General features: G+C 42.2%; 1 protein-coding gene across 4 annotated transcripts in view; it reads left to right on the plus strand.

Annotated features, from left to right (window-relative positions):
* parga (poly (ADP-ribose) glycohydrolase a) overlaps nt 1–4973 on the plus strand; it is a 46534-nt gene extending 41561 nt beyond the window's left edge. For all 4 annotated transcript variants that reach the window (XM_020047145.2, XM_010869360.4, XM_010869353.4 and 1 more), the window contains 2 exons: nt 1859–1987; nt 3390–4973. In XM_020047145.2, the coding sequence (XP_019902704.2) occupies nt 1859–1987; nt 3390–3511 (251 nt within the window). In that variant the 3' untranslated portion in view covers nt 3512–4973. The remainder of the gene's footprint in view (nt 1–1858; nt 1988–3389) is intronic.
* Nucleotides 4974–13990: the final 9017 nt, after the last annotated feature.

Raw genomic sequence — 13990 nt, forward strand, 5'->3', positions numbered from 1 at the left:
GTCTATAGGCCTTTACACACCCTCACTAACCTACTGTATCACTGTGCATATACAGTACTTACCTTTTCATGATGTTTATTAATATAGACGTAGGCTTCAAATCAACATTATGGATTTGTTTCAATATTAAACAAAATATGGCCAACATATACAGTAACAAAATGTATGCGTTTTGTTTATGCAACACCATTTCCATTTCAAATGTCAATAAAAACAGAATGCGATGATGGTCCAGATCTGTTACCCACTGAAAACATGTGGTGCGTTATGAAATGAAAAATATGACAATGGAGACCCTGACCTGTTGAGCAGCTGAAATCCTACACCAAGCAAGAATGGGAATACATTTCACTTCTAAACCTACAGCAATTGGCCTTCTTAGTTCCCAAACACTTACAGAGTATTGTTAAAAGAAGAGATGAAACAGTGGTTAACATGAGCTTCCCAACTTTTTTATAATATGTTGCTGCCATCAAATTCTAAATGGGTAACAAGTTTCAACATTTGATATATTATCTTAATATTGTTTTCAATAAAATGTAGGGATAAATGATTTGCCCATCATTGCATTCTGTTTTAATTTGCATTTTACACAACCTATTGAAACCGTGTTGTATTATGCCAAAAATATTTGAGTGCAAATGCCACAGAGCTTTTACTAAATGAAGTAGCCTAACCAAACGGCTTTATGCACCTCCACAATAAAACCACCAAGCGGGGAGTGTGGTGGTATTCTTATCAGTTGTTTTTTTTATATACATAAACCATAGTTCATTGTATTGATGATGTTAATAAAGATTTTTGTATGGCTCCGAAAAACTCAAACAGCGTTCAGCAGGGACATGGCTATTCATGTGGCTAGGCGTCATATTGTGTCCTACCCTAAGAAAATACTGTTCCTCCTTGAGCCTCACTGCTTAAATGCATTTCCAAAAGCATTCTTTACCACTGTAATTTGCTGTACCAGCCCACAGGCAGATGAAGTTACCAGCTTTAGCAGCATGGTACTTCTTCGCTTCTATTCTCTGCGTGTATGCTAGTTATTTAATTAGCCTAGCGTCAGTCCAGAGCCAGACAGGGAGAACCCCGGCTTTATGAAGTCAAATGGCAGGGTGTTTACTCTCCTTAAATTCTCCATAATGGTGTGCCTCTGGGATGGCATGTAGAGAACATGGCTAAATATAACACAGAATTCCATTACAATTACCTGGTCTCTCTTCCAAATAGCTTCTTCCATGCCTTTGTCAGATGACAACTGGGGAAGGAAAACGTAGCCTCAGCTCCCACTGTTGGGACTGTTTATTCAGTGGCGTTCCCAGCTTGTTACGGTTTCCTCTCTGTCCTGATTTCTTTGCTAATCAACAGTGTATTTCTGGACTCTTTATTGAATATTAACCAGTCTTTGGGTTCAGAACCTGTCGTCGTTCTCTCTGCCTTCTCTGGGCTGACACAGCCAGCGAATATACCTTTCATGTAATCAGAGCCCCTGTTTGAGACAACTGGCTTGTACTCCTTTCTCAATCTCTCCATCTCCTCTCTTTCTCTCTCCATCTCCTCTCTTTCTCTCTCCATCTCCTCTCTTTCTCTCTCCATCTCCTCTCTTTCTCTCTCCATCTCCTCTCTTTCTCTCTCCATCTCCTCTCTTTCTCTCTCCATCTCCTCTCTTTCTCTCTCCATCTCCTCTCTTTCTCTCTCCATCTCCTCTCTTTCTCTCTCCATCTCCTCTCTTTCTCTCTCCATCTCCTCTCTTTCTCTCTCCATCTCCTCTCTTTCTCTCTCCATCTCCTCTCTTCTTCTCCCCAACTCCTCACTTTCTCTCTCTCCATCTCCCGTCCTCCTGCTTCTGTCTCTCCTCCAGCTCTGCTCCAGATGCTGGCAGCTGCTGAGGCAGGCAGAGACGTGGCCTACTTCACCTTTGGTGACCGTGCCCTGATGACAGACATCCACACCATGCACTCCTTCCTCACAGAGAGAAACATCAGCGTCGGTGAGAAACAAGCGCACACACACACACACCGTCTCTGACCCTCACGCAGAGAAACTTTGGTAAGACAGGTCTGCCTCTCCATGTGTAGGCTGCTCTCATGGCTCTGGAGGATCAAATTGACATTGGGGGATTCAAGGGGTCTCACCCTGCCCGTCGTGATGGCTTTACTCACTCTGCTCACGTCTTATCCTTTGTGTTGGTTAACAAATAAACAATGTCTTTAATTAATTATATTGTTTGCCGATACTTTTTTTCTTTTTAGGACCTTTAAAGAATTAGTATCTCCGTTAAGATTCATATAAAGTCGAATCTAATCTAATATGCTTCAGTGCATGAATTTATTGTCTGTTCGCTCTCTACAGGCTACTTGCAGTTTGTACCTACCTGCTCAATTCTGAAAATGTGTGATAAACGCCTGGGGGGGGGGGGATGAGTGCCCAAACAATATGGAACTTCTGTGTCTAGTACCAGTTAGGATTTTCTGTGAGCCAAACGTCCCCAATATTTAGATATCTGCCAATATCTGGACATCACTAGCTAGCTGATCCCTCCTTACAAGAAAAGCTGGTGTTTGCTATGAATTCTGGTGATTTTGGTTTGCTTATCACCAGGAAAAATAGATGGCCTGTTTTAACAGGATTCTATTCAAAGCATGTATTGGCTGTACTGGTAAAATAAGTGTCACAGCATGATTGAATGGTTGGCCAGTAGTTTGTTGGTGTGTCTGTTTTTATTACCACAGCTCTCTATACCCCAGCACTGACATTGTTACTGACACCAACACTTCATTTGGATATAGCTTACGGTGCCCTCCAAAATTAATGGATTTGATCAATCCAATCATTCAAAGGTTTTTTGCCAAGTCTGTTTTACATCAGCAGTTGTCACCCCTTGAAACCCCATAGAGCGAGCAACCACAAGATATTGATGTACAGTGGCTAGGAAAAAGCACCTAGTAGGGTTTGAACCTAGGAAGAAACCTAGAGAGGAGCCAGACTTGTGCAATCCAATAATAAATGTTTTTCCCGCATCAGATCAGACACTGCGGTTCTGTGGTCAATTAATGAATGAATGAATGAATGAATGACTGATGTAGCTGATGTATTATCCAGTGTTTGTCCGATATCCTAAGGGCTGTGGGTGTATGGATGAATGATTCTTCTGACAGTCTTCTGTGGTGTTCTCCTCTCGTGGTGGTTGTGTGTAAATGAATGAATTAATAAATTGTGTTTCTGACAGTGTTCTGTGATTGTCCCCTCTCCTGGGGGTTGTAAATAAATGAATGAATGAATAAATTATGTTTCTGCCAGTCTTGTATGTTTGTCCTGTCTCCTAGGGGCTGTCTATAAATGAATGGATGAATAAATTATGTTTCTGACAGTCTTCTGTGTTTTTCACCTAGGGGCTGTGTATGATCTCCTGGGTCAGTACTACCTGTCAGAGTGTCAGGACTGTCTCACCCGTCGACCCAAGGTGAACCTTTACGCCTTCATTTACGCTGGGGTTTCCTCAGCCTCCACTTAGACCGTGAGAATCCCGGTCTGCACTTCCTGGATGGTCCTGGACAGTGCCACCTGCAGAGGCCGGGCCAGGCAGCCGACACACCCTACAACTAAGGTCAGGTGGCCAATGAGTCACCTTCCACGCTCACCATGCCGGAAATCTTCACTAACACCAAAACTCCTGTAATGTTGTTTTTTCCTCGCTTTGACCTTTGACAATAACAATGAACAGCGGTGGGTGGCGGGTTAATGTGTCAAATTTAATTTCCTCTATTTTCTTTACAGTTATGAATAAAAATGTGTGCATTAAAAACAAACTTGTTATTTTAGGGGACGTGAGACCATGTATAGGCTGTGCCGTGACCGCGAGGCATTCCAGTGAAATGTTGTCTTCTAATTCTGCTGCTGGTAGCCAATACACAAATGGATCGAGCATGGATGTTGTGTGATTGTGATTTTTAATGGTGAAGCAAAGGTTGCCATCCATCTTGTGAGTGTCATGTTTCCCTTTTTTACCACCTTCACATATCAAGGCTAATTTAATTGGTTATCAGAAATCCAGTAAAAATAAATAATGAATAGAGCAGGGCTTGGCAAGTGCTTGGAGCAATCAAAAAAAGAATTGTTTTTTTTTAATCTAAAAGAATGTTCCGGTTGCTTTTAGAAAAAAGTTATCTTTGTCTTTGATTCGTTGTATTATTTCCTGCAGAGGTTAGAAGGTCAACGTATTAGAAATAGAATCTCTGAAGCACATGTGGAATTAACATTTATTTTCTTGGAAGTGTTCTAGATTATCACAGTTTTAGCTCTCCTATTTTATTATTACTATACTATTCGTTGCCACCTGCGTGGAATCATGTGCGTAATTGTCCTTAATGACTCCCTGTTCAATCTTTTTATGAGATGTTTAACTAGGAGAAGTGGGTTTGTGTCCCAGACTATGAAAAGGTTATTTTAGTCTGATAATGCTGTATACCTCAACAACCTTGAGTCATTGAATGGAGGGAAATTTGTTTTGGAATGTTTTCTTTGATTGAATATTGATTTTTGTAATTAATAAATGCGTTACTAGTTGTATACAAATATTGTTTTTCCAGATTGTAATATGATTTTAGGGGTCAATTAAGCAACCAAGCTTGAGGCCTGTGGTATATGGCCAATTTACCATGGCTAAGAGCTGTTGCCTGGAAAAAAACACTGGTATATTGGCAATTCACCATAAACATCAGACAACATCAACAGAATTATAACATTAAACAATTTTTTGGAGGTTAAAAATACATCTCATCTACCATGGGTTTCAGCTGATCAATAAGACACTCAGAGGTTTGGTATATGGCCAATATACCATGGCTAAAATCTGTTCGACACCACCCGGAGTGCCTGCAAAGCACTTACTGCTATTACAGTATGAAATGTTTAGCAATGCAACTACTAAGTAAAAATTAAAGCTGCAAGCAGCACTGAGCGTGTTTCAGCATTCAGCTACTCTTTGCCTTATTTCACCACCGGTGCATTGAGAGATCCACATTCACTGCCTATTAATAGATTCTCCAAATTATGCATGAATTATGTTTCTTGTCGATCGGTGCCCCCATGAGGCCAACTGAGTCATTGTTCATACATTCGCTAGATTCATAACCCTGATTATGTGTGCCAAATGTAAATCACACTGATACAGATAGCGATAATGCCATCTGGCTGTTTTGGCATATCCTTGTGGTCAAACAGACATTTCTTTCATATGTTACATAATTATAGTGTACATCAAATCATTTTATCATATCAATGTGTCTGATTTATATGCATATGTGTGAAACCGCACCCACTAAATTGATTGGAATAGCAATCAATGAATAGCAGCCATGTTTTTATTTGTACTATTCTGGGGTATGTATTGATGATTGGCCTTGGTCCATCGATAACAAATATCAAGTAATGTAAAAATCAGACATTTGGTTCTATAGGAGTAGATTTTTAAGTGTTTTTCACATATTCAAAATGGCCAAAAATACACAAAGACAGAGCTAATGGCTCCCAGTGGCAAATATGTTCTTGGTTAGGAAATTAATTTATACACCATTTTATTTGTCTCTATGTCAAAGTGTGGTGTGTGCTTGCGAAAATGTCTCGTTCCCCATCGCCCCCTTGTGGCGAATCGGAAAATGCACAAGGTATGTTCTGTCAAGGTTCTGAACATGTGTACCTAATAGGATTATGATGCGGTCAACAGTGTTTCATTAATACGCCTATATGTACAAAATCACGCACTCTTAAAGGTTTATTGGTCAATAGCGGCCACATTTTTTGACATACTGGCTCGGCTTAAACATCTTTTACAGACCTTGGTCTATAGAAGCCAAATATCAAAGTACGTGAAAGTTGGACAAGGATTATCATTTGTCACAAAATTGTGGAAAATCCATCAGGGCGAGAATGTTCCTTGTAAGGAGATGGACATTTGGAACAAGTTTAATCTTATTACAGCGCCACCATGAGGCTGATTTCCATTCCATTGCACCAGCAATAGAAGGCTCTTGGGCCTGTATTAGCATGCGAAGATGGGACTATTTGGGCCATTTTATCTCATGGGAATTAGCAAAAAGAACCGAAGAACGCCGGGAGAACAATAACAATAGTGTTAACAACCAGTCAACTGTTGAAACACAAATGGATGTCAGGTCATACCTATTGTATATGGCCTCGTTATACCATTGCTTTCAGCCAATCGAATCATAATTATTACACGGTATGGTCTTGCAAATTAATTGATTTCATACTTCAATTATTCACCGGAAAAACAATTTGAAGGACGTCGTTCATAATAAACCCATGCTACAATTACCTCTCGAGTGATGGTTCTGTTCCAGTGGACACCGAACTATTGACAGTTTGAGTCCCAGCTCCAGTTGCCACACAGCGGAGCGTTAACTTTTTAATCCTCTCAGAACTGTGGCCTTTCCCTTTCCCTCACGGTTTAATAAGGTCATACCTTTTCTAAGAAGTGTACGTGACACCTCATTAAGTGGGGACTAGATCGGAGGGAGGGAGGGAGGGTGTGTGGGAGGCTCTGCCGGCCTGAAACCTGTCTTATTTTTATATGAATCAAGAGCAATGGTGCCCTATTCTCTAAGGTGCCTTGACAAAATGAGTGCACTACAAAGCACGGTGCTGTGGACGCAACCGCCGTTATTTAACCTTAATCAAGCCTGAGCGAGTGGCGTTGTGGGCTAGCGTTGTGGGCTACCTCCAGAACGCAGCCTGCCTTTGTCAGGTTTCGCCCTAAGCTGCTGATATGCGCTTTAGGCCCGTGCACCTCAGGGGCTTGCAGCTAGATGGATGATGTGAAGCCTGCCAAAAGACCAATTTCTTAATGGGTCCCCTGTATAATTAATTAGACAATCCAGAGATTACACCTGTATTATTTTGATAGTCTCAATGATTTAAAAAAATTCTCCCAGGTGTCTGTTTTGACAGGGTGTGTAATATTTGTATTGTCATAAAGAGAGCCGTTGTATAAAGCTTGAGTTTTTATAAACGTTTTGCAATTAATGGCATTCAAGGATCTAGGACACTTGACAATAAATAATGTATATCAGCTTTTTTTTATGCCTGGATCCAAAAAAATCTTAATGAATCTCTGTTGCATCAAATGTATCAACATGCAGTATAATGTGTCTTATCTGTAGCCAACAGAAGCTTGCATTATGACTCAAAAAACTGCTGCAATTCATTGCTACTTTTAAAATATTTTATGCATAACACTATGCAAATTAGATCAATATGAATTTCAACACATCGTAGCCATTCGTTCATTAGAGCTGACCTTTCTGGATATATTGTATGAGCAAAACACCAAGATGTGAGTATGACTCTAGCTACCTCAAAGGGAATTAATTCAACAGTGACAACTGGTGAACGTCTTAGACAATTCCATTTCTGGACCCAGTTGTCATGGATAATTTAGCAACTGTTTGAGGTGTGATGAAGTAAGAGCTATGTTTGCTGACTGATAATGTAGCTTGTTTGGATGGAAGAAAAATTATCACAGGACCCAGTCGTTGTGTTGCTGCGCTGGGTAACATAGCTGTGTTTCAACCCTGGCTCACTGTCCATCCGGACTCGTTCGTTTTTTCTCTCCATCTCTCTCTGTTCTTCATCTCTTCTCCCTTCTCTCTCTCTCTCGATAAATCACTCTGTCAGTGGCGCTTCTCCCTCAGCTCCTTTATTGCATGGCGGCTGACTCCCGAGCATAGTCCATCCCCAGGGACCTGACCCTCCTGGAATCGGCCTCACAATCTTTGACTCTCTATCAAACCACTTTAGAGGACCACAGCCCCCTGTTTTAAGGGCTACAAGGAATAAAACCCACATCAAATGCTACTCAACATTTGAAATTAGGATTTTTCACCCGCCTACAGGAAATGAATGTCAATGATTAACAGAGGGTTTTTTGGTAGGTCAGCCATTGAACTAGGTAACCAAATGGCTCTTTGTTCAGCACTGATCAACCTAATCAAAATATGTTAGGTTCTAGAGGTGGCTAAAATAGACATTATATCAGCCATTATCTGAGAAATATGAGGATGTTATTTTTGCTGTGTTACTATTTGCCTGTATACTGTAGCTTCTGAATCTTACACATTATAATACATTTAGTTCTTGAAACATTTAAATACATTTGAATTACCATATCAAATGTAGTGTGTGAATCCAGACATTTAGTCAGCACATAAATCCATGGACGCATTTCCTCCCCAATCAATATTAAGCAGTTGGCTTTACCTTCAAATTATAATGATTTACAAATGTAGAGGGGAGAGGAATTTATTTTATTTGTAGATCAATTCTTTTAAATGAGAACTAATGCATACAAGAAAAACAACGCTGATGTCTACTGATTCTTCATTGCATTCTTTCAGTTTTACTCCAAAGCATACATTTCAGTGATATCAAAATATAACAAGGTGATGTTTGTTTTTGGGTGAGTGTGTCCTTCCCTGTTTGACCAACAAAATAACCATCTGAAAAACCTGGATGCCGGAATTTTGACTTTACATCAATGTTTTTATCCACGGACTCCACCATATCAGCCTAGTGCTCCTCATCATAAAAGCAGACTAGACAATTGGATGCACACACATTCAAAGTCAGACTTGGTGACCTAATAATATGTTTTGCTGGAAACTCCCTTGGCTCAGATGAGGCTTGTGGAGTGCATTAAAAAAACAAATTGAAGCTTTGGCTTGGTGGCAGAGTGCTGTGTTGCATTTCCTTCGCCAAGTTCTTTTCACAAACTTTTCATGTCCCCTTGTTCCATGAAAAAACTTAATTCCTTTGATTTCCTGTTTACTAACTGTATACGCTCTCAGTAGGAACTTTCCAGATGTACTTGTAGGCTTACTCTTGCTGTAAGTCATTGTTTTGTTCATCCTATATAGTTACATTGTGATTTTTTTACGGCTTATGCACAGTACTGATTAAATATTTACAGATCATGTACTGTCCAACAAGCTATCTCTGAAATAATAAACATTTATCATATTTATCATAAACATCTATTTATTTCCTCATTCCAACATAGTCCGTAGCTATATTATCTTGCCCATGTAGACGTAACACAGTGAGTCACTGATCTGGAAATAAATCTGATCTGGAAACCTGTAGTACAGTTCATCTTGGTGGTTCTTCATTGACCTGGAGATTTGACCTATAGTTCAGTTCAACAGAGTGACTCTTCATTGACCTGGAGATTTAACCTGTAGTTCAGTTCAACAGAGTGACTCTTCACTGATCTGGTGATTTTACTTACAGTACTGTACAACTGAGGGACTCTTTATTGATCTGGTCATTTAACCTGTAGTACTGTACAACTGAGGGACTCTTTATTGATCTGGTCATTTAACCTGTAGTACTGTAAAACTGAGGGACTCTTTATTGATCTGATCATTTAACCTGTAGTACAGTACAACTGAGGAATTCTTTATTGATCTGGTTATTTTATCTGTAGAACAGCACAACTGGGTGAGTCATCATTGATCTGGGAATCTTTTAAATAGGGGCTGTCATAATCCTTGTACTTTTTAAGTGTAGTAAACATGTTTGGTAGCAATGTTGTGGGATTTTATTGTGGAGTTTACTGTGCAGGAACGAGATACTTTGATGATTGGCTTGGCTTGAAATAGTTGAGTGCTTACGTTGGGCAATCATAGGTTGATTATGTTTTCTGACAGATGGTAGACAAAAGGTCACAAACACATGTGTGGGGCGCCATCGTGGAGAACTTCCTGTGATGCTCTCTGCTTTGCTCTGAGGTCTACCCTGTGAAGGGTGCCACTAAAGCTCGTTTGATATCAGCATGCTTTAGAGGAATGCCTCCGCATCAGGGCTTAACCTCATGGGGGACAGAGCTCTGCTCGGTAGTTGGAGTGACAAATCTCTGTCAAAGTCAATGCCTTACGCTCTTGAGAGGAATTCACACTGCTGGTAAAACCATCTATCGGAATCACTGTACAATACAAGTTGTGGCAATTTGTCTAATGGAACATTGGATCTCCCGTTCCAATAATGATTATAACTTGTATATGCCTGATATTGTAATACCTGTAGAGGATCACCCGGAGGCCTCAAGTGAACTACGATTTCCAAGTAACAAAAGACTCCATGGAAATCCATGGAAAACAGCTGTTTTTACTGCATCGCAATATGCCCATCAACACATATGAGCACTGGCTTTCATCCTTTCATCATTCTCCCCTGCTCTGTGGGTAAATCTACAGCAGTGTGACGTTGCTTGCACGTGTGCGCGTGTGTGTGCGTGTGTGCGTGTGTGTGCGTGTGTGTGTGTGTGTGTGTGCGCGTGTGTGTGTGTGCGTGTGTGTGTGCGTGTGTGTGTGCGTGCGTTAACAGTGCTTCCACTGCTGCGTGACGGTAATTGTTCTCTCTTGTGACCATTTTACATGCTGAGATGGTTCCAGGTCCAAAGGCAACTTCCTCCTTTACAAACACTGATCCTGCTTTCATTCTGACTCTTGTCGCGGTTTGGATTTAACCTCCAGTCACAAACACGCTGAAGTATAATGGGGGGAGGGGGTGAATCCAGGCTATCCAGGCGCTGCCTATACTAGGTCAACATCACATAGCCATGGACGCTGAGTCAGTCTTACTCTGGGACACCAGAGAGAGGTCCAGCCATCCAGCAATAGTACTCTGGCATATCAGACACGTTCAGCATTTACAAAAAATTGAAATAAACACACTGTGTTAAAAGCAGCTGCTCCTGGCCTGGTTGGGACATACTGACTGTGTCAGGGCAGATTTGACATAACGTGTTGGCTAACGTCCACGGTTGGTAATTGACAGGTAATTGACTTGGTGTCTGTTAGGCCCTGTCCTGGCCCAATCACAGACCTGTCTCAGGCCAAATTTTTTATGCTGCTATATTATTGTGCCGGGGGAGTAGGTTCAGTTCTTCTCCTCCATTGTAAATCCCTGTAAACTTAAGGAATGCACTGTATAAATGTTCCTTGTCTCCTGCTCCGTTTAAATTTTGGAGGACATGAGGTCTTGGCCCACACCTGAGGAGTACCAGGCTTGAAAGACTCATAGCTGTCCCTGTCCAAAGTCCTCCTGGTTGTGTTGCAGATCGAGACGATACCTGACGATTCCAACCACTACTCCACTGGCCATTCCGCCCCCCAGGTTGTCCCTGTCCTTGTTCATCTGGTCATACTTCTGACCTGGATGATGTTTTATCGACTTTGGACACAAACCCACATGCACCTATTCATCACTACAATTTGTACTGATGTACTTAAAATGTTCCTCTCTAGGTTTCTTACTAAATTTCGGCCCCTTATAAGGAGTTTTTCCTAGCCACTGTTTATCAGCACTGTTGTTGCTTGTTCCTTGGGGATTCAGGCTGGGTGTTTTGTAAAAGCATTTTGTGACAACTGCTGATGTAAAAAGGGCTTTATATAAATTAATTTGATTAATTGATTGGTAACGCTGGTGTCAGATACCAGTTGCCTTTCTAACTCACACTTTGGCATCTCTGTTGTACATCAGGTGCCTGCAAGCTCGATTGTGGTTGTTGGCTACAGAATGCGTTCTCCTCAGAGGGCATGACCCCGCTCAAATCCAACGTTTACAGGTGTGCAATAGGAAGCAGAACAGACGTTCACCACAGAACATGCCTGGAACTTCGACACTCCTGAACCAGATGGCATTGCAGTAACTGCAAATTGGACATGACACCTCCCACTACAACTGTGCTTGCAGGAGATTGACTGTAATGAGAAGCCCTGTCCAGCATCACCCACCCAGGACGGTGCCGTTCGGGATCAGCAACGACTCATGACCGCAATGGGGAGGAGGGTCGGAGACTATCCAAACTAGCCAGTGGCCATGGCTGGCTCTTGAAGTGTTCCTTCCCTATGTCTTCGCCATTCAACTGAACACTGCTGCTGTCCTTTGGTGCACTGGTTGTGGACCCTGGCTGCGGCGCCTCGTTGGCTCAGTAATTGCGTTCTTGTTGCGACATCTTCTCGCCGTCTCTCCACGCAGTACAAAACAGCATCTGCTCTGGAGACCGGTTATCTCCGAAGGAGAAAAACAGACACCCTCTGTCTGTCCATGTCTATCCATCTCTCTCTCTCTTTCCATCCCTCTCTCCATCTCTCTCCCTCTCTTTCCATCTCTCCCTCTGCGCGTCTCTCTGTGTCTCTCCCTCTTCTGGCTGTGATTTCAAAGTAACACAGACAGCAGCTTATTAGAGAAACACAGGGGACCATTATTTTTAACTTTGCGAAGAAATCTGCATATGTTTTATAGAGGCTGCCGGTTGGTCGTTGGGTCCCAGCCCCCATAAGACTGTGAGGTAGAGAACTGGTGTGCAGTGACTAGACCATGGAAAGCAACAGCATTGGCGAGGACAGCTGGGTTTCTCTCATTTCAAAGCCTTCCATGGACAGATGTTACTTCCACATTTCAAAGGAGCCAATTTGCTGGGCTTTGGCCCTTGATCATTTCCTAGAATATGATAAAATTCCCAACACATCTGTTGTCGGGGTGAAAAATCCTATTTCAGGGCAGGAAGTCTCGCTGTAGCCAGCTTGCTGTTCCTCACGAGTTGTTTTTCCCTGGACTTGGTGAACTTCTTTGTGGTTAGATTTGGGTTTTGGGGGGCAGTCGGTTTCGGTGCTTTCCTCTCCATGTTCGTCGGTGTGAACAATAGAAAACTGAGATGCCTGTACCTTTATTAAGCAGGATATATGACACTGACTGCATGTGCGCACGTCTTCGTAAACAGGGAGTTGAGTGGCTGTCAAGCCAGGATGGATTGTTGGCAGAGTGGGCCTCCAGGCTTCTCCATGCACCAGGCTTGTTACAACGCTGTCACTACTGGACTGGGAAGGGAAAAGGCTGAGGAGGGTAGTGTCAGGTTCAAAAACACTAATCAGAGGTTGTAAGACTCTGACCTATCAGTAGACAAACCTGAATACGTCCTTGTCCCGCCCTGTCCTGCCTCTCATACTTCGTATTGGTTACATATACACTAAGACTGTTTTAATGTGACACCTGGGGTTGCCCTTTATCTGACCCTTTTCTACTAGGCAACGTACATGGAAAACAGGAACAGGAAGTATAAGCACATTTCTATCACCCTTAACCACAACTCTGCTGTTCTAGACAGTTCATCAGACAGTTTATCAGGTCATTTCTACTCTTTGCAATGTATTTGCTTAAAGCCAGCGAATATCAGCAACATTAAGTAAATGACAGTTGCATCAGCCTTTATCTATGAGTGACATTAAGGTCCTCACAAAGGTTAATCAAAGGTTAGACATGTAATCACAATTCTCTAGTAATATTGATAAATGCATACTATATTCCAATTTTATCCCACAGGCAGAGGCCGGGGAGGGCAGAGGTTGGGGAGGGCAGAGGCTGGGGAGGGCAGAGGTTGGGGAGGGCAGAGGCTGGGGAGGGCAGAGGCTGGGGAGGGCAGAGGTTGGGGGGGGCAGAGGTTGGGGAGGGCAGAGGTTGGGGAGGGCAGGGCAGAGGCTGGTGTGAGGCTGGGACTAGGGTTGGGGGTGACTGTTCAGGACTAGGCTGGAGTGGGGTGTGCTGGATTGTTCTAGTTTTAAGACTCTACTCTAGTATTCAGACCTTTTGCCATGATACTCCAAATTGAGGTCAGATGCATATTGATCCTTTGATCATCCTTGAGTCTCTGGAACTTGGACTTCACCTATAGGTAATTTAATTGATTGGACATTATTTAGAAAGGCAAACATCTGTCTATAGAAGGTCCAACACTACTATGAAGGTCAGAACAAAACCTAAACCACTGGAGCTAGCTGTCTAGCCAAACTAAGTAACCAGACAAGGCTTTGGTTAGGGTTGTGAACAAAAAACCTGATGGCCAAAAGAGCTTCCGAGTTTCTCTGAAGAGCTTCAGTTCAGAAGGACAACTATCAATCAGGCCTAATAAAGATGT

This window comes from Esox lucius, chromosome 6 (assembly GCF_011004845.1).
Source record: "Esox lucius isolate fEsoLuc1 chromosome 6, fEsoLuc1.pri, whole genome shotgun sequence".
Lineage (NCBI taxonomy): Eukaryota > Metazoa > Chordata > Actinopteri > Esociformes > Esocidae > Esox > Esox lucius.